Source organism: Carassius carassius, chromosome 7, assembly GCF_963082965.1.
Source record: "Carassius carassius chromosome 7, fCarCar2.1, whole genome shotgun sequence".
Classification (NCBI taxonomy): domain Eukaryota; kingdom Metazoa; phylum Chordata; class Actinopteri; order Cypriniformes; family Cyprinidae; genus Carassius; species Carassius carassius.
In genome coordinates this window covers 16,436,332-16,456,390 of record NC_081761.1, presented here as the reverse complement: position 1 = coordinate 16,456,390, position 20,059 = coordinate 16,436,332, and the positions used below count along the sequence as shown (strand labels likewise).

The 20,059-nt window shown below is 37.6% G+C and overlaps 1 protein-coding gene across 1 annotated transcript in view; it reads left to right on the top strand.

Annotated features, from left to right (window-relative positions):
- dchs2 (dachsous cadherin-related 2) overlaps positions 1-18,895 on the top strand; it is a 37,087-nt gene extending 18,192 nt beyond the window's left edge. Inside the window, exons 9-20 of the mRNA XM_059554035.1 lie at positions 147-987; positions 3,427-3,666; positions 6,690-6,824; positions 7,315-7,524; positions 11,771-12,619; positions 12,797-12,910; positions 13,479-13,690; positions 13,928-14,079; positions 14,255-14,385; positions 14,530-14,816; positions 15,853-15,994; positions 16,160-18,895. Of these exons, the coding sequence (XP_059410018.1) occupies positions 147-987; positions 3,427-3,666; positions 6,690-6,824; positions 7,315-7,524; positions 11,771-12,619; positions 12,797-12,910; positions 13,479-13,690; positions 13,928-14,079; positions 14,255-14,385; positions 14,530-14,816; positions 15,853-15,994; positions 16,160-18,756 (5,910 nt within the window). The 3' untranslated portion in view covers positions 18,757-18,895. The remainder of the gene's footprint in view (positions 1-146; positions 988-3,426; positions 3,667-6,689; positions 6,825-7,314; positions 7,525-11,770; positions 12,620-12,796; positions 12,911-13,478; positions 13,691-13,927; positions 14,080-14,254; positions 14,386-14,529; positions 14,817-15,852; positions 15,995-16,159) is intronic.
- Positions 18,896-20,059: the final 1,164 nt, after the last annotated feature.

Below are 20,059 nucleotides of genomic sequence, written 5' to 3'. Positions count from 1 at the left end.
CAATATAACTAATATAATTCTGAAAGAGGAAAGTCACATATACCTAGGATACTTCAAGGCTGAGTAAAAGATGGACGGATTTTCATTCTCGGGTTCATTCTCTAACCCTTTAAGAATAGTTACACAAATTTTGTTTTTTATTCCAGGTTTATGCCTTAGACCAACAAAATGGAAACTCAAAGGATTTTCAGAGCCTTGAATACTTCACTGTGCTGGAAGATTTAAAACTGGGAACTGTCGTTGGATCACTTGGGATTTCTAATGCACCAGATATGCAGTTACGATATTCTATTGTCGAGGGTGATGGTAGTTTGCAGTTTGGCATCAAAAGTTCTAGTGGTGAGCTTTATGTGGCAAAACATCTGGACTACGAAGTCACACAGCGCTACTTCCTGGTTGTACGTGCAGAAGCCCCTCCCACGTTCAATGTCACTGCATTTGTGGCAATCAGTGTTGTTGATGTCAATGACCACACCCCCTGGTTTCCTGGTAATGATAACTTTGTTGTGTTCGGTGTTTATGAGGATGTTACCAATGGAACTACGGTCTATGTGTTTAATGCACATGATGGTGATGGAAGTCTGCCTAACAGTGAGCTTTATTATTCTTTGACCTATGACCCCGACCCTGCCATAAAGGGACTGCCTTTTCAAATCGACCCTCACACTGGAGTTGTCAAAACAAATGGACGGTTGGACCGTGAGCACACCGAGAACATTGTATTTAGAGTGACTGTCAGGGACAACGCAGAAGAGCCCACTGATAGGAAACGTAGATCAGTCATAGCTCAGGCGATTCTGCTGGATATCAATGACAATAGTCCCACATTTGTCTCCACTGAAATGGCTTATGTCCCAGAAGACACTGAGGTGGGACTTTTGGTTCATCATGTGATTGCCAGAGATGAAGACGAAGGGAGTAACGGGCATGTCATTTACAGTGTAATTTCAGGCAATGAGATGGGCTATTTTCATATGGAAAGCACAGGTAAGTGATTTATTATGGTATGGGTTTAGGGATGTAAATCAACGGAGATCTAGGCCTAGGATAAAATCACTTAAAGTTAAAGACATATAGTTAAAAATGTCCATGGTCTTATTTGGTATGATTGAAACAAAGCTGTATCTGTATGTGTATACATTCCCTTTAAATAGTTTGGCATCAGTAATTTTTTTTATATTTTTAAAAGAAGACTCTTATGCTCACCAAGGCTATATAAAAACACCCAAAACGATGCATCACCCCTAGTGGAGTGAGCATGCAGCCTGAGCAGGCAGGGCAAACCTTGTGCTTCATAGGCCAAGGTGAATGCATCCACTATCCAGTGGGCCATCCTTTCTGCTGTCCTCTGTTACAGACAAAGAGCTGCTCTGAGGCCCTAAAGCTCTGAGCTCTATCCACGTACTGTCGCAGTGCACGTACAGGACAGAACAAAGCTAGGGCTGGGTCTGCCTCTTCCAGGGGCAGCTCTTGCAGGTTCACTACCTGGTCCCTGAAGGGAGTGTTAGAAACCTTGGGCACGTAGTTGGGCCGGGGTCTCAGTGTCGCACTGGAGTCAGCTGGCCCAAACTCAAGGCACGATTCGTCGACCGAAAATACCTGCAGGTCCCCCACCCTCTTGATCGAGGCCAATGCAGTCAGGAGTAGGGTCTTCCTAGAAAGAAACTTCAACTCAACTGACTCCAAAGGCTCGAAAGGGGCAGTTTGTAGGGCTCTCAGCACCGAAGCCAAATCCCAAGAGTGGAGGGAGGGAGGCATTGGAGGATTTAACCTCCTGGACCTCCCTAAGGAACTAGACGACCTTCCTCTGCTCTTCTCCCAGTTTACCGGAGACCTAATTTTACATGTTTCAGGAGGAGAGGATGAATTTGCATGTTGTAAATCCCACAGCTCAGATTCAGCAAAAACTTACATGGCGGTGCCCATCACCTGGTATAGATCAACTAACATGGTCGATATAAAAGTGTTTAAACTACCAAATATAATTACTTGCACACATTTCAGAATCGGAATATCCGATATGTCATAATATAGTGAGCATGTTTGTGAATATTTTGAATATAACAGGAAAAATGAAATAAAATGAGCCATGTGTCATATAGATCTATTTTTGCTGTGTTGTGTCACATGACAAGCATGAGTGTCGCCATGGGAACAATAAGGCGGTACATTCTAAAATAATGGCCACCTAAAAACATTCACGCCGGGGGCTCAGCCAGAATATTTTAAACTCATGAAAGAGTTTAAAAGACAAGATCACCCATGTTGCTCTTCGAGATTTCTCTTTTAGTTCTGAAGCACACAGGGGAGCTGGCTACCACGACTTTGGGAAGTCGTGGCCTAATGGTTAGAGAGTCGGACTCCCAATCGAAAGGTTGTGAGTTCGAGTCCCGGGCTAGCAGGAATTGTGGGTGGGGGGAGTGCATGTACAGTTCTCTCTCCACCCTCAGTACCACGACTTAGGTGCCCTTGAGCAAGGCATCGAACCCCCAACTGCTCCCCGGGCGCCGCAGCATAAATGGCTGCCCACTGCTCCGGGTGTGTGCTCACAGTGTGTGTGTGTTCACTGCTCTGTGTGTGTGCATTTCGGATGGGTTAAATGCAGAGCACAAATTCTGAGTATGGGTCACCATACTTGGCTGAATGTCACTTTCACTTTCACACAATCCTGGTGTGGCGGTCTGCACAAAGACAATCTTTTTTTTTTTCGCCTGTGAGACCGTGACCATCGCTGATGTGCCGTAACACCCGCACTCCTTCTCGCAATCACCTGAGGGACAGGAGAGCAGTAGTGATACACCTCTGCTCTACTCTGAAGCAGTGTTGCCAAACTCCTCCCTCAGAAAATCTCTAGAACTACCCTCAAAAGTCTCAGTTTTTCACAAAAAGTCGCCAAATATGAAAAAGTAAATGAAGGTAAATTTGGTAAAGGTAAAGTGTCTGTGTTTACATATACTTTACAATATGCTTTACAAAAGTAGAAAATGCTTGTGATTTGCAAACACATCATACATATATATATATATATATATATATATATATATATATATATATATATATATATATATATAAATAAATAGAAATCACAGCTATAATGAGAAAATAGCTAAATTTGGTGACAAAATCCCCAATTTGGCAACACTACTCTGAAGCCAGTGTAATGTAGTTTGATTTAGTGCTTTTATTATTATTATTTTTATTATTATTAATGTTAAGAACAATTTAGATGCTTAACATGTCAACTGCTTTAGTTTTTTTAATTAATTAATTCATTAATTTTATTTATTTTTTAGCAATGTAAAAGTCTGTGTTGTAAATTTTAATTTAATGCATCCTTGCTGGAAAATCATAGATAGATAGATAGATAGATATATAGATAGATAGATAATATATCTCTCTCTCTCTCACTCTCTCTCTATCTTGCAGGGCATCTGTACCTGAATTCATCCCTGGATTATGAATCCCAGAATGTCCATATCCTCATTATCCAGGCCAAAGACAGCGGCATCCCCTCTCTGTCATCTACTCAGACACTCACAGTGAAGGTTTTGGATGTTAAGGACAAACCTCCTGTGTTCCAGCAGCAAATTTACAATACCACCGTCATGGAGAACAGAGAACCCGGAGAGATCATTATCACAGTCACTGTAGGTGACCTGGATTCAGGTAAGACTTCAAAATCTCATTATGAGACCTTTACAATATTTTAGCTCAAGAAAATAGAAACAACTATATATATATATATATATATATATATATATATATATATATATATATATATATATATATATATATATATAAAAGCAAAAAAAATCAGTTGATATTCAAGCAGTTGCAGAAACCACCACAAGATGGCAGTATGGTTACTCACAGTTTTCATCTTGCAGCTGGCATAATCAGACACAGCATTATACAGAGCTTCCAATTTCCTCCTTGCTTTTTTTGATGGGTTAATTACAATTGCCATAGTTTCTGCATTATGTCAAAAATTTTCATCATGCTGTCTTACTATTTCATTTATTTTTTTGGCTGAACTGAGAGTGTTCACATCACCCACATTAAGATTGTGTTATTTTGCTCTTAATCAGTGTTTAGCTTTTGAAATAACCACTTTCATAAATGTCAGTATTCATACACAGTTTGTGAAGTTTGATTTGAATAGTATAAATCTATTGTTTTCTTTATCTGATAGTGTAGCATTGTCATTTAGTGATTCAAGTTACACGTTTCTGTAACAGAAGCAAGTCTCCATGTAGCTTCAAGCGTGCAAAACTTTTCAGCATGAGTAACTTAAGGTAGTGGATTTCTTTCATATTTGTCTATCGTGATTTCAGTCTGGAAGTCCAGATGGCCTTTGTCATCAGACTTTAAATTTATTTAGTTAGCAAATAAAAAAAAAAAACATAGGCTACATCCCCCTGAATTATGTTTCGTCGAACTTGATTGCTAAAATAAATTAATGGCTCTTTGTGGGGTTTTTTTCTTTATACACATGTGTTATTTTGCGTGTCTTGTACCAAGTCCAAATATTCACAAATCTACCAGGCCCTTTTAAAAAAACCTCAGCCACAATATCAGTGTCTGCCTGTCTCTGCTTTCTGACGTTATTCTAGAACAGCAGTCAGGCCTCCTGCAGGATATTTGAAATTGTGTCCGATGATTCACTAACTCAAGCCATCTGGGCTAATAAAGGCTGCCTATTTTTTCTCCCAGAATTCACTCCTTTCAGCAATGTGACCTATGGTTTTTCTTTGATTTTATCTTCCATTACGTTAAACCTTACAAAATCCCATGAAACTGCTTTGCCAAATGTTCATCAGATGAAGATTAATATTGTTAGTAATTGATTCAACAGTCTCTTGCTGTTGCATTAATGCAGTTTGATTTTAGTACACTCATTAAGGTGATATATGACGTTTGTGGCCGCTGAAGTCTCCAGCTTATGTGTTTTTGAGTAGTTTGAGTTTGTGTGTGTCATCATGTGAGTCAGTGACCTGACACAAATTTTTTGTCCTATTTATTCATTTAAAAATACATTAATGCAATACATTTTTTCTATGAACACCGTTTTTTTAGATTTTTAATTACAATTCATGTTCTTATTGTTTGCCAACACAAATCAAAAAATGTTAAGGCGATACACCTGATGTCCTGAGGCCTCATTAAAACAAATTCTTGAAAAGGGAAACATTATTATATATTAGTGTGACATAATTTCTTTCGTCTCACTGTAACAGGCAATTAATTTAAACAGCAATTGGTGATTTGATACTCTGCAAAGGTGTCCTCATAAGTTCTGCTCATAAGTTTCATAGCCCTCACAGAATATGCTACATTTTTTGCAATTTTAGCAAAATGAGAGAATCATAAAAACTGAATGTTATTTTTACTTAGTACTGCCCTGAATAAGCTATTTCAAATAACAAACGTTTACATGTAGACAAAATGACTGAATTTATTAAAATTGCTGATTCAAAAAAATTACATATCCTTGAATCTTAACTGTCTGTTACATGAATGATCTACAACTGTTTTCATGTTTTGTGAGTTGTTTGTGAATCCCTTGTTTGTCCTTAGCAGTTAAACTGCCTGCTATTTTAGAGAAAGTCCTCCAGGTTCTGGACATTCTTTGGTTTTCCAGTATATTTTGCATATTTGAACCCTTTCCAACAATGATTTTGAGTTCCATCTTCTCGCAGAAAGGACAATTAAGGGACTCATAAAAAACTATTACTAAAGGTTAAAACATTTTCTAATGGTCAAGAAAGAAACACAGTACATTAAGAGCAGGGGTGTAAACTTTTGAGCAGGATGATGTGGAATTTTTTTAATTTAGTAATGTCCTTCATAAGCTAATTCTAACATGTTTCCAGAAGAAAAATACGTGCAATTTACCCTGTAATTATAAATATATTTAGATTAGTTAGTTAAAAATCTTTTGTAATCTAATGAAAAGTTACAAACTACTTTTTTAAAACATGTGTTTATAATCTGCATTAAAATACATTTTAAAACCTTCCCAACCCTGATAGTCAGTAGAAACAAAGTCACATATACAGTAGTTAGTAGAATGTCTAAAGTGGACTATCAAAATAAAGTGTTATCTTGAAAGGTTTTTCAAAACCATATGAAACTTAAAACTGTCTGTCATTTTCCCATGTCTGTGTGTATCTGTAAGTGTGTATCTGAATGAGTGTCAGTGTGGTAGCATACTGTGTGTGTTTGATTATAAATCTGTTTTTGTCTCACTGTGTGTGTGTGTTTTCACACTTGTGCTCCACATATACCAAATTCTGCACCAGTGTGTTGGTTGTATTCTAAGCCAGCTCTTGTGTATCATTTTTGCCTACTTTTTCTTTGTATTTTCTTGGCAATGCTGTTAAATGTAGGATTTTGTAGGGCTTTAGTGCTGTTTTCAATTCAGAGATCAGATTAGAATCTCCGAAATATCACTTTGCCTGGCAAGATGGTAAACAGACCTCATTCAGTCAAACACTCATTATTTCTGTATTTGTTGGCACCCTCAACATGAAAATGAAGTAACACATACATTAAAAAGCCAATTACTAATACAGTGGTACTAATATGATACAATAGTAAGATTCTCTGTCATGATGTCATGCAGTCATAATCATAAACTACTTGATCTGGTGACCAATCTGTGAAGAGTGTGTATATGTTTCCCACAGAGACAAATTCTGCGGTTACCTACAGCTTGTTACCCAGTCCTGGATATGAGCTCTTTACGATAAACTCCCACACTGGTCAGATCAGCACCTCCACTCGGCTAGACAGAGAGGTCCAGTCCAGTTTTACTCTCAGAGGTGAGATCTGCTCTCTGCCTGCATCCTCTCTCCCTCTTATCCCTATATGTACTACTGCAGCTCACTCATCTCTCCAGTAAACAAGCATAAAAATCATGCACAGAACACCATTTATTTCCTTTAACATTCATGTTTTGAATGGTGCAGTTTTTTATATGTTTTCATTATTTATTATTTCTTTTCATGCTTACATGATACAGTAACCAATACATTTTATGCCGTATTAATATTGTTCGTAGAATTGTAATTGGTTGGAATAGTGCTATAAACAAGGGAAATGAATTAATGGTGAATGAAATACATTTTAGTTCATGTTTATTTCAGGAAAATAAATGTTTAGTTTCAGTTAACTTTAACCCCTTCAAGCCTATTTGTTTTTCTTTATTTTAGGACATATTGGAAGTGTTTTCAAAAGGCTGTAATTCTATGTTAATTACAAAATCTTAAAATAATATGGTCACCTCCTCATGTGTTTTTGGCTGCTTTACAGTTCAGGCAGAGGACAGTGGGAGTCCATCTCTGTCCAGCACTGCAACAGTCCAGTGCTCTGTCCTGGATGATAATGACAACACTCCAGAATTTTCTCAGCCTGACTTGCACATAGTTATCCCAGAGAACTTGCCACCAGGAGTCATTCACATCCTCCAGGCCTCAGATATTGATAATGGACTAAATGGAACGATTCAGTACTTCATAAAAGGTAAGCAATTTAAATTGGCCTTATAATTTAACACATATATGTATTTGTGTTTGAAAATAATTATTCAATTAAAAAGTAATTTCATCATAATGGTTTGTTGAACCCTTTCTAATGCCTGCTTGATATATTGGGATTTTAGAGTCCAAATTTGTATTTGTTACTTAATGTGCAAATAACTTGTACATTTATAAAACACACTGAAAGGTTTAAGGTTGGTAAGATTTTTTTATGTTTTTAAAAGAATTTGCTTTTGCTCATCAAGGCTGCATTTTTATATACATATAAAAAAAACTGTAAAAACTACGGAAGAGGATTAGGGCCAAGTTTTATTAAAAAAATAAAACCATTTCAAGATTAAAGTTCTCTCCCACACCACACCGTGACAGAGAGAATTTCACAGGGAAGTAGCATGTGATGCGATTGACTAGGGTTCAAAACCGTCTTTAGCCAAACTCGCTTTTCATCATTTTTCTCATCACATCAGAAAACTCATCACTTTATTCTCAACATTTTATCTCAACCTTTTTTTCTTGTAATTTAATGACTTTATTCTCAACATTTTATCTCAACCTTTTTTTCTTGTAATTTAATTACTTTATTCTCTACATTTTATCTCAACTTTTTTTCTTGAAATTTAACAAGCAATCTCAAAACATACTGACTTTATTCTTGTAATTTAATGAGTTTAATCTTAACATTTTATTTTGACATTTTCTTAATCTCGTATTATAATTACATTAATCTCGAGATGGTTTTATTTTTTAATATTGCTTGTCCCTTATCCTCTTCTGATTAGGAAAAACAGTTGTCAAATATTAGTAAAATAGCTATTTTCTAATTTAATATATTTTCTAATTTAATTTATTCCTGTAATGGCAATGCTGAATTTTCAGCAGCCATTACTCCAGTGTCTTTCTAATGTGCTAGTCTGGAGCTTCAGAAACATTTCTTTTTATTATCAGTGTTGAAAAGTGGTGGGCTGCCCTATATATTTTTGTGGAAACTGTATTTTCAGGATTGTTTGATACATTTTATTCCTGCTTAATATAAGAAAATAATTTCATTAAAAAAAATCTTTCTGATCCAAACTGTTGAAAAGTAGTGTATATATATATATATATATATATATATATACATATGAAAATGTATACTTAAAGAAAACCTATCCTAAGGTGAGGATCGGTGCTGTAAGGTCCACGCAACTTGGCCCAAGGAAGGTATCCAATGGTGGCTGAAGGTCTCTTGCGTGTTCTGTCTTCCGCATGCAACATTATTTAATTCAAGTTAAATTCTAATCTGACTCAAATTTAGGTTCAAAAGCAAATTGGTTGTTTGTTTTTCTAATTATTATTATTCTGACATTTGAATATTCTGTTTAACTCTTTACTTTATATTTACTTGTTCATTAGGAATCTATGTCACTCAGAGTGCCTCACGTCAACTGTTTTACGTGGGCTTTGAGGTTATGACTAAATCTATTTAACAGGTCGCCCATGCTTACCATTCTTTAAATAGTAGTTCTGTTTAGCCCCCTACAGTTACCCATGTACAACTTAGTTAAAACTCAACAATAATCAGCGGTTATGTTAGTAACCTACTATTTGTCTAGACCCCCATAGCTAATATAACTACATACAACTTAATTAAAGCTGAAACAATAATCGGTGGTTATGACAAGTACTGTGACTAGCCCCCCACAGTTAACGCAACTAAGTACAACTTAACTAAAGTCAAGCAGTTAGTCAGAAATCTAAAATCTCACCTGATGTGCTCCAAGCTCCATCTAACCTGAGATCTAGTATGCACTTAACCCTGGATGCTGATTTGCGGAAACATACACCTTCACATAATCTACTTGAGAAAAAAATTTCAGAGTAAGTCAGAGTAAAATCAAATGAAACAATGTATTATCAATCAGGTAAATATGTATTATGCCAATTACACAACCAATTCAAAGATATCAAATCAATACAAAACATCAAATTCTCACAGATGAATCTGAGAGTAAGATGCATACCTGACTTTTAGAAAAATGCATAGTATGAAGTGTGTGGACACCCTTCCTCCAATGGGCTCATTCTGGCTGCAGAATCACCCTGATCATCTTGCAAACAGTTCCTTAAGTACTCAGACCAAGACAAACATCCCCCAAGATGGAGAAAGGAACTACAACCCGAATTCCGGAAAAGTTGGGACGTTTTTTAAATTTTAATAAAATGAAAACTAAAAGACTTTCAAATCACATGAGCCAATATTTTATTCACAATAGAACATAGATAACATAGCAAATGTTTAAGCTGAGAAAGTTTACAATTTTATGCACAAAATGAGCTCATTTTAATTTTGATTTCTGCTACAGGTCTCAAAATAGTTGGGACGGGGCATGTTTACCATGGTGTAGCATCTCCTTTTCTTTTCAAAACAGTTTGAAGACGTCTGGGCATTGAGGCTATGAGTTGCTGGAGTTTTGCTGTTGGAATTTGGTCCCAATCTTGCCTTATATAGATTTCCAGCTGCTGAAGAGTTCGTGGTCGACTTTGACGTATTTTTCGTTTAACGATGCGCCAAATGTTCTCTATAGGTGAAAGATCTGGACTGCAGGCAGGCCAGGTTAGCACCCGGACTCTTCTACGATGAAGCCATGCTGTTGTTATAGCTGCAGTATGTGGTTTTGCATTGTCCTGCTGAAATAAACAAGGCCTTCCCTGAAATAGACGTTGTTTGGAGGGAAGCATATGTTGCTCTAAAACCTTTATATACCTTTCAGCATTCACAGAGCCTTCCAAAACATGCAAGCTGCCCATACCGTATGCACTTATGCACCCCCATACCATCAGAGATGCTGGCTTTTGAACTGAACGCTGATAACATGCTGGAAGGTCTCCCTCCTCTTTAGCCCGGAGGACACGGCGTCCGTGATTTCCAACAAGAATGTCAAATTTGGACTCGTCTGACCATAAAACACTATTCCACTTTGAAATAGTCCATTTTAAATGAGCCTTGGCCCACAGGACACGACGGCGCCTCTGGACCATGTTCACATATGGCTTCCTTTTTGCATGATAGAGCTTTAGTTGGCATCTGCTGATGGCACGGCGGATTGTGTTTACCGACAGTGGTTTCTGAAAGTATTCCTGGGCCCATTTAGTAATGTCATTGACACAATCATGCCGATGAGTGATGCAGTGTCGTCTGAGAGCCCGAAGACCACGGGCATCCAATAAAGGTCTCCGGCCTTGTCCCTTACGAGATTTCTCCAGTTTCTCTGAATCTTTTGATGATGTTATGCACTGTAGATGATGAGATTTGCAAAGCCTTTGCAATTTGACGTTGAGGAACATTGTTTTTAAAGTTTTCCACAATTTTTTTACGCAGTCTTTCACAGATTGGAGAGCCTCTGCCCATCTTTACTTCTGAGAGACTCTGCTTCTCTAAGACAAAGCTTTTATAGCTAATCATGTTACAGACCTGATATCAATTAACTTAATTAATCACTAGATGTTCTTCCAGCTGAATCTTTTCAAAACTGCTTGCTTTTTTAGCCATTTGTTGCCCCCGTCCCAACTTTTTTGAGACCTGTAGCAGGCATTAAATTATAAATAAGCTAATTAAGTGGATAAAAGTGTAAAATTTCTCAGTTTAAACATTTGCTACGTTATCTATGTTCTATTGTGAATAAAATATTGGCTCATGTGATTTGAAATTCCTTTAGTTTTCATTTTATTAAAATTTAAAAAACGTCCCAACTTTTCCGGAATTCGGGTTGTAATAATTGGAATTTGCATTGATCATGTAGCGTAATCACCTCTTGAGACAAAAGGCATTTTGCATGAAACACACTGGGAAATGGCACACCCTCTACAGTGAGCAAAATATATTTTAACTATTAGGATCTGTATTACCTTTTTAAGTCTACTTCTTGCAAAATTGAGACCATTGTACCAGTCACCCTGAGACAATTCAAATGACACTAAACATCATTATAAATATCACTTGCATTCATGTGGAACATTATATTTTTACTGTTGACCATTCTGGGTGAGCTGGGTGATGGAAAGGATGGTTGAGTGGAAGAATAGGGATGAGGAGGAACCAGTGCATATGTGAGAGATGTTTTCCTGCATTTTCTCTCAGTGAGATTTAGAAAACGATTTCTGCATGTTAATGCACTGTGTGTGTATTGTCCGTCTCAGAAGATCAAAGTGTCTACTTACAGTGCTTATGTCTCTTTTTCGGCTACTAGAAGATAAAGAGTGTTTCAGCATTGATGCTGTTACTGGAGCAATCAGCACCACGAGAATCCTGGACAGAGAGGAGCGATCCAACTACTCACTCGTCATCACTGCAGCTGACCATGGGCATCCACCTCTGAGCTCTACTGCACTGCTGCACATCACCCTCTCAGATGAAAATGATAACAGCCCCTCATTCACTCGGAAAAGCTATCATTGCAGCGTTAGCGAGGGGTTCCCTGCAGGTTCAGAGATCCTACAGCTGATAGCATGGGATCCCGACGAGGGGCCCAATGGTGTAGTGACCTTCTCCTTGGCGGAGGAAAATTCTGGAAACTTTTATGTTGATGGCTCTACTGGTGTGATAAGGCTCACAAAGCCATTGGACCGTGAAACTCGTTCCCAGCATGTTTTCCGTGCTGTAGCTACTGACGGCTGCAGCCAGGGTCCACGCAGCTCAGTCGCTACAGTTACAATACAAGTGGAAGATATTAACGACAATCCACCGGCATGCGACAAGTCCGTGCGGGTGTCAGTGTCTTCCATAACCACACGTCCCAGTCAACCCATCATAACGGTTACAGCCCAGGATCCAGACCAAGGAGACAATGGGACAGTAGTTTTTAGTTTAGCAGAAGAAGATGAGATGTTTCGGGTTGATGAGTCTGGAGCTGTGAGGTTGAAAGCCCCCCTGAGTGATGAGGTGTATGGAACAAAGCTGCTCCGAATACGGGCTGCGGATCTAGGTAGACCTTCTCTAAGCTCTAGCTGCCTTGTGCTCATTCAGCTTAATGGTGAAGAGCCACCATTACAGTTTACTGAAGAACTCTATGAAGTCACGATGCCAGAGAACAGCAAGACAGGTATACAATGACCAACATTTTAGTTCACAAATTTGAAATATTTTTACCTTCGAGAATTTCCTCTTTACATTTCACAATTGATTTACCTAGTTGTCAAATTAGAGGTCAGTATTTCTGAGGTCAGATCTTGTGGATGCTAGACTGACTGTTTTTGTGTTTACCACTTCTTATTATAAGGTTCTTGGGTGGCAAATGTTGTAGCTCATGACCAGACAGCAGATGAAGGAATGATCAAGTACAGTATTTTTAGTGGCAATGAAAATGAAGCCTTCACTATTAACCCAATTACAGGTGAGAACCATCATATTTCAAAAGTGTTAATTCAAAAAAAAAGTCTTCTCTCATATATATATATAAAAATATACATATATATATAAAACCACCATAATTTTGCATATAATATGCCCACATAGGCTCCTGTCAAAAAAAGTATTCAACAATAATAATTGTTAATAATGTAATATATTAAATCCATTGTTTTTTTATTATTTAGCAATTTTATTTATACTAATAATAAATTATTATTATTAGTGGTATTGTAATGATGATGATGATATACAAATACATTATAAATTATTTTTATGAATAATAATAAGGAATAAGAATAGCAGTTTACTTTTTTTTTTTTCAAAAAAATCTTTTATTTTGGCCATTTTGTTGACAATAGAATCATTAAAGAAAAAGAAAAGAACTCAGGGATCCTACATTTTTAGGCATTTCTAACAAATATGTTTAGTATTGAGAAAGTAAATGTAACAAACAGTATCATGCTTTGTAGTATAAAATGTTTTGTAGTAGGAAGTTAGTGATCCAGGGGCATTGTCAAGCTTTTTATTTTTTGTAAATTTCCCCTTCACAGGTGATATCACAGTTAGGAAGCAGAGACTGATGGACTTTGAGGTACAGCATAAAAATCACCTAGTGGTTTTGGCTGAAAATGGACACCAAACATCCTATGCCAGGGTGGCTATCACTCTACAGGACGTCAATGACAATGCTCCAGTGTTCAAGCAAAGCTACTATAGAACAGCTGTATGGGAGGGACAAATTCATAACTCCTATGTCATGCAGGTAATAATCTTGCGCTGTTGTCTCACAATGCCATGATTGTTATGGTAATTGTTTTTTATGGAATGACTTTTTATATACAACTGATTCACACAGTAGCACAAAGAGACTTTATATAACTTCAGAATCATATAAGTGGCTACTGTGAATAAAAATTAAATCTGTATGATCATTAGTTAAACCAAAATGATTTTCAAGTTACATACCAGACCCAATTTTAACATAACTTTAATTTTTTAGGTGTTAGCGACAGATTCTGACAGTGGTGTAAATGGGCAAATCAGCTACTTCATTGTGGATGGGAATCACAATAATGCATTTGTGATCGATTCCGTTCGTGGGATTCTTGCCACCAATGCTGTCTTGGACAGAGAAATTGTCTCATCCTACAAGTATGACACACCTTCTTGGCTTCATCTTCACTTAATTTAAGATGGAAATGGTCTATTGAAAATTGATTGACCAATCATGGATGCCCTTTAGATATCATTATTTCATTTTCTGGTGGCTTAACAGGCTAGGAAGTTCTATTTATTTATTTATTTATTTATTTATTTACCAATACAGGTTAATTCTTCAAGCTGAGGACATGGGGAGTCCTCCCCTTACAGGCACCTGCACTGTCCGTGTCCAGGTTGTAGATGTGAATGACAACAGTCCTACGATCCCATCCATGGAACCAGTGACCATTGCAGAAAGTATGAAACATATCTGTTTTTTTTCTTTCTGTATTTGTTCTGGCACAAAACCCAACATTCTGAGACTTTCTAATTGTATTTAATAAGTTTCAATGTGTTGAAGAACAACATATTGAAAATATGTGTTTCTTTTAATCTGCACAGATCTTCCTGTTGGCTATATTGTCACACAAGTGACTGCGAATGATGTAGACCTTACCCCTTCTGCAACATACAGATTAATAGAGAAGGATCAGACCAGTAGAAGTTTTGCAGTTGACCAGTACTCTGGAATAATTACCACAACTAAAAGTCTGGACTATGAAGATCAAGCTGTCTATACATTAAGAGTGGAAGCATCAGACTCTGTCCATCAAACTGAGGCTGAAATCTCAATCAAGGTGTTGGATGTCAATGATAACCCTCCAGTCTTCTCTCAGGAGTCATACCAGGTAAATGTATTATATCAAACTATTGTAAGGGGCCTCGATTACTTTGTCAATGTTTATTTTTCAATAATGAACAACGGGCTATGCATTATCTACTTATGTATATTAGTATTGTACAGTGGCGGCTCGTGGGGTTTAAAACAGAGGAGGCACACTAATTGTATTTGTCTGGGGGTCCCTGCCAATTATTATTATTATTATTATTATTATTATTTGCTTAACGATTTTAAAATGGCTTTTTGGTTGCTTTTAGTCAGAAAACTTAAAGAAAACGACACAGCAAGATAATATAATTTCACTTACCTGGCCTATCACTTGAAGCAAACATGCATCCCTTTTTAAAAGTCTGTGTTAAAAGAGCCGACTGCTGTAACGTTAGCCTATATCCAGCTTAGACGTGTTCTCCCTTTATTTTTAATTTGTATATATACTATTTGTATGACAGCTTGATAAATCTGTTAGCAATCCAATATTCAATATCGCTACTCATAAGTTCATTATCAGTGCAGCGGGAGACATACAAACTAATATCACGTAATTTATGTCTCTATGATGATTGGTTGATATACCAGATAGGAGGCTATCCTCCCTTACATTGCGAGGTTTCTTTTCTCAACACTACTCAGAGCTGAAAGTGAACACTCAATGGTGATTGGCCAAAAAGTTTTTACCAACGGAGGCACGAGAGCTCAGCTCTCACCCAGCCTCCCCCTCCCCTTCTCTATCATTTAGCGGTTGTAATCACATCAGCAGATTTGGCAAATTTGCGATAGAAAAGCAGCGCTTTCCAACTTTAGTAACATGTTATGGTGTTACAGCTGTGAAATTACAAATAAAAATACACATTCTGAGACATGAACAAAAAATAAATTGTAAACTTTATTAACGTTAAATCGTCCTCCTCCCAATTTCACCTCAAAATTTTGGGGAAGCTGTCCCTCCCCTGCCTCCACCGACAAGCCACCACTGGAATTTTAGTATAATATCATGCACTGTCCATGCTTTTCTTACTTGACCATATTTTGCTACACACATCCAGATTGTGTTGCCGGAGCAGACATCAGCAAACTCATATGTTGTATCTGTATCAGCAACTGATAAAGACTCTGGCCAAAATGGAAGAATTTCTTACAGGCTCCTTTCTTCCCCGGCAAGAGGATTCTACATTGATCCTGAAAATGGTAATTTTCTACAAAAATTGTTCGCGCACAAACTACAGCAATACAAGAAATTTTAACTCACTAGATGACAGAAATGGTAGTATAATGAAAGTATTTTTTGATATAAAGAATAAAACAATGCTTTGTGTAAAATAAGAATTAATGTGAATTTTATACTGCCTACAGGTTCAGTGTTTACCAACAAACCTCTGAGCTATGTTACAAATGGAAACATGTTACGGTTACTGGTGGAGGCACGTGACAGTGGTGACCCAAACCTATTTAGTGTCACTTCTGTGGACATAGAGGTGGTGGACTTTAATGATAATGCCCCGTTCTTCACGCAGAACTCATACAAGGTGAATGTTCCTGAGGATGTATCTGTTGGAAGTACTCTCCTCACTCTCTTTGCAGAGGACAAGGACTACTCAAATAAAAACACCCATTTGGAGTATGCAATCGTTGGTGGAAATGACGAGAGGCGGTTCAGCCTTGAAGTTGTTAGCATTCCAGGTAAAGCCCAAAGCCGAACTGTTGGCCAAATAGTGCTCTGTGATAATCTGAACCGGGAGGCCACAGACACTTATTTATTGACTGTGACTGTAACAGACAGGGGAAGCCCTCCCCTTAACAGCTCGACTGTGGTATCAGTCAAAGTCCTTGATATTAATGACAATGCACCTGTTTTCAGTAGTCCAGAATACCATGCACAGGTCTCTGAGAACAGCCCCTTAGGTACAGCCCTTATCTATGTCTCTGCCTATGATCCTGATCTAGGGGCAAATGGGACGGTAACGTACAACATCATCTCAGGTAACAACAGAGGCCTGATCAGAGTGGACCCTGCAACTGGTATTCTTGAAGTTAATGGTACACTGGACTATGAAGAGGATAGTAAATTTACCCTAACAATTCAAGCATCAGATGGTAACCCAAGTGACAAAAAGATATCTTTTGCCGTTGTTTACATATTGGTACTGGATGAGAATGACCATTCCCCATTCTTCATGTTCCCCACCCACAATTGCTCTGTGCCTGAAAACCTGCCAGCTTTTACCCATGTATGCACAGTAAATGCTGTTGATGAAGATGCAGGAACCTTCGGACTACTTACTTATTCCATTTTAACCCCCTGTTTCAAGGATTATGACAGTAGCAACCCAGAGAAGAAAGAAGCCTTTGGTATTGATCCTCTTACTGGAGACATCCATACAAAACAGACATTTGACTTTGAAGGAGAAAGTGATTTCTGCTTTGTGGTAGAGGCACGTGACAAAGGATATCAAGTGGCAACCTTGAGAGTACGAATCGAAATTGAAGGGATTGATGAGTTCAGCCCCATCTTCACACAGAACGTGTATCATTTCTCTCTGCCGACCAATGTCAGGGTTGGCCAAAGTATAGGCCAGCTGATGGCTATGGATCATGATGGTGGTCTGGATGGTTTGGTGGAATACTCTTTAGTCAACCCATCCCCATTTTTCAGTGTCAACAAAACAACTGGCTACCTATATATCTCAAACTCTGTGTATCAGAAAAGAAGTCCCATCTCAAATGAGACAATAGAGGACCTGACTGTTCTAGCAAGCAGCCCCAAACTAGACTCCAAGACGTCAATCTGCCATGTAGTTGTGAACATATCCAGTTTAGCAAAGGCTCTGACAAGTGTTGATCTCAGCATTCACACTGCCAGTCTCACTGTGTCATTGATAGTGTTCCTCCTACTTTTAATAAGCTTCATTTACATTGTTTTAAGGTATAGGTTCAAAGAGAAATCCGTAAAGAAGGCAACTTCCTTATCTGCTAACCTCAACCATGAGTCTGACTCTTTAGCAACAACAAGTGAGAACCTTCACAGCAGTATCAGCGGTATTAAACTCCAAGATTTACAAGAACCATTAGACATGTGGGGAAGAATGGATATCCCAAACCCTTCAAGAAACTCAAACTCGAAAACCTCGAGTGGAAGAGGATCTACTGAGGAAGAGACTACTGAAGATCAAGAGATCAAAATGATCAGCAAGTTTGCATGTTTTAAACAACTCAGCTCTGTCACAGCACAACTCTCAGACTCAGGGATCCCTGGGGACTCAGACCAACTCTCCTTCCACTCGGTATATGAAGACCCATCTTCCAGTGCCAATATAGGTATAGTCCAAATAGTGGACATGCCCAGTTCTGAAAGTCTCCATAATTTCAAGGATGAAGGAGGTGGTGAAGGAATGCTTCCTCAGGTGGTCAACATGAAGGAAGTGGAGGAAGTCATGAGAAGGTGCATGTCTATGTCTGATGACCAAGGTTCAGTTGAGGGCTCACTCACCAATCTGATTTCCTCTGAGGAACAGCTACATGGAAGCTACAGTTGGGACTATTTTCTCAACTGGCAACCTCGCTTCCAACCTTTGGCCTCTGTTTTTACAGACATTGCGATGCTTCCAAATGAAGGAATGAGGGCCAGAGATGTGGAGCCAGAGTGTCAGAGCCTTTTACGCCCCCCTCCTCTCATCACATCCATTGCCCAGCCAGGAATACGTGCTGTCCCTCCCAGAATGCCATATAGAAGATCACCACTGGTCAGAATGCCCACATACACCAAGACACACACTAGAAACACAGAGTTGACCCATTCAGCAATGACTCCTAGTTTCTCCCCCTCACTGTCAGTACTTACCGTTAGGACACCTTGTACCTCTCCAGTGGTCTCGGAAACAGGTTTGGGATGCTACACAAAAATTGCAACACTGCCAAGAGACATCTTGGATGAAGCAGAGATTCAAGTGTAATCTTGTATTTTAAATATTTTCGTTTTTTTTCTGTACAAATGTAAAAATCTTTACTTCTTTAATTTACAATGTGCTTTTTTGTTTTAGGGTAATATTTGAATGTCTGTGTTTTTGGGAAAAAAATATTTATTGTATGAATCAAGATGACTGTAAAGACTAATTTTATTTTTGATAAATAATGCTAATTACCAAAGTTATAAATACAATACAACACACAAACATTGTATTATGTTAGCTTTTTATTTGATCTTATCTTTGTTTTGTTTTGTTTTTGTTTTCTGTGTTTTTTTTTTTTTTTTCCTTTTTCTTTTTTTTTTTTTGCTGATTCACTTAAATTAGATGTTGTTCTCATTATCTCATTTTAATTTTGCCAAATATTTTCAGAATCCTGAATTAACACCCACACACATACATATCTATATATGTGTGTGATACTGGACCACAAAACCAGGCTTAAGTGTCAATTTTTCAAAATTTAAGATTGTATACACCATATGTAAGCTAATTAAATAAGCTTTTATTTCATATAATGTTTGTTAGGATTGGACAGTATTTGGCCAAGATACAACTATTTGAAAATATGGAATCTGAGGGGGCAAAAAATCTAAATATTAAGAAAATCACCTTTAAACTTGTCCAAATAAAGTCCTTAGCAATGGATATTACTAACCAAAAATAATGGTTTGATACATTTATGGTAGGAAATTTGCTAAATATCTTCATGGAACATGATCTTTATTAAATATCCTAATGATTTTGGTTTTGTTGTCCAGGGTCACGTGTGTGTGTGTGTTAAATCAAGCACTTTCTTGTAGATTTTGAAGTATCTATAAATACCCATAAGATTACATTACGTTATTACTGATGTACTGTACTAATGTATTGACCCACCCACAATTTCAGGCTTGCTGTAATGAGACAATGTCTTAAGTCTTAATAATATTATAATCTCACTTCTTGCATTTTCAGTATGTTGACATTGAACGAGTTAGTAAAATTACAGAAAAGGCCTTATGCAAAGTATGAACCTCAACATCAAGACTCTTCAAGCTAGTGTGTCAGGCTGACCAAAATACTGTGGCCAAATATTTTGTTTATGTGTTACTTTGAATAAGTGGATCTAAGGCTTTGTTGGAAGGAAGATAATTTTTTCCCAATAGCTGAGTTGTTAAATGTGGCCACCTGTTTGCCAATTCGAGGTTCCAGAACCATGACAAGGGCCTCCAAAACCACAAATGAGGTAGCAGTTATGGCTTAGCCAGTTTAACAACTCCTATAATCCAAACTCTGTAAAAGTCTATGA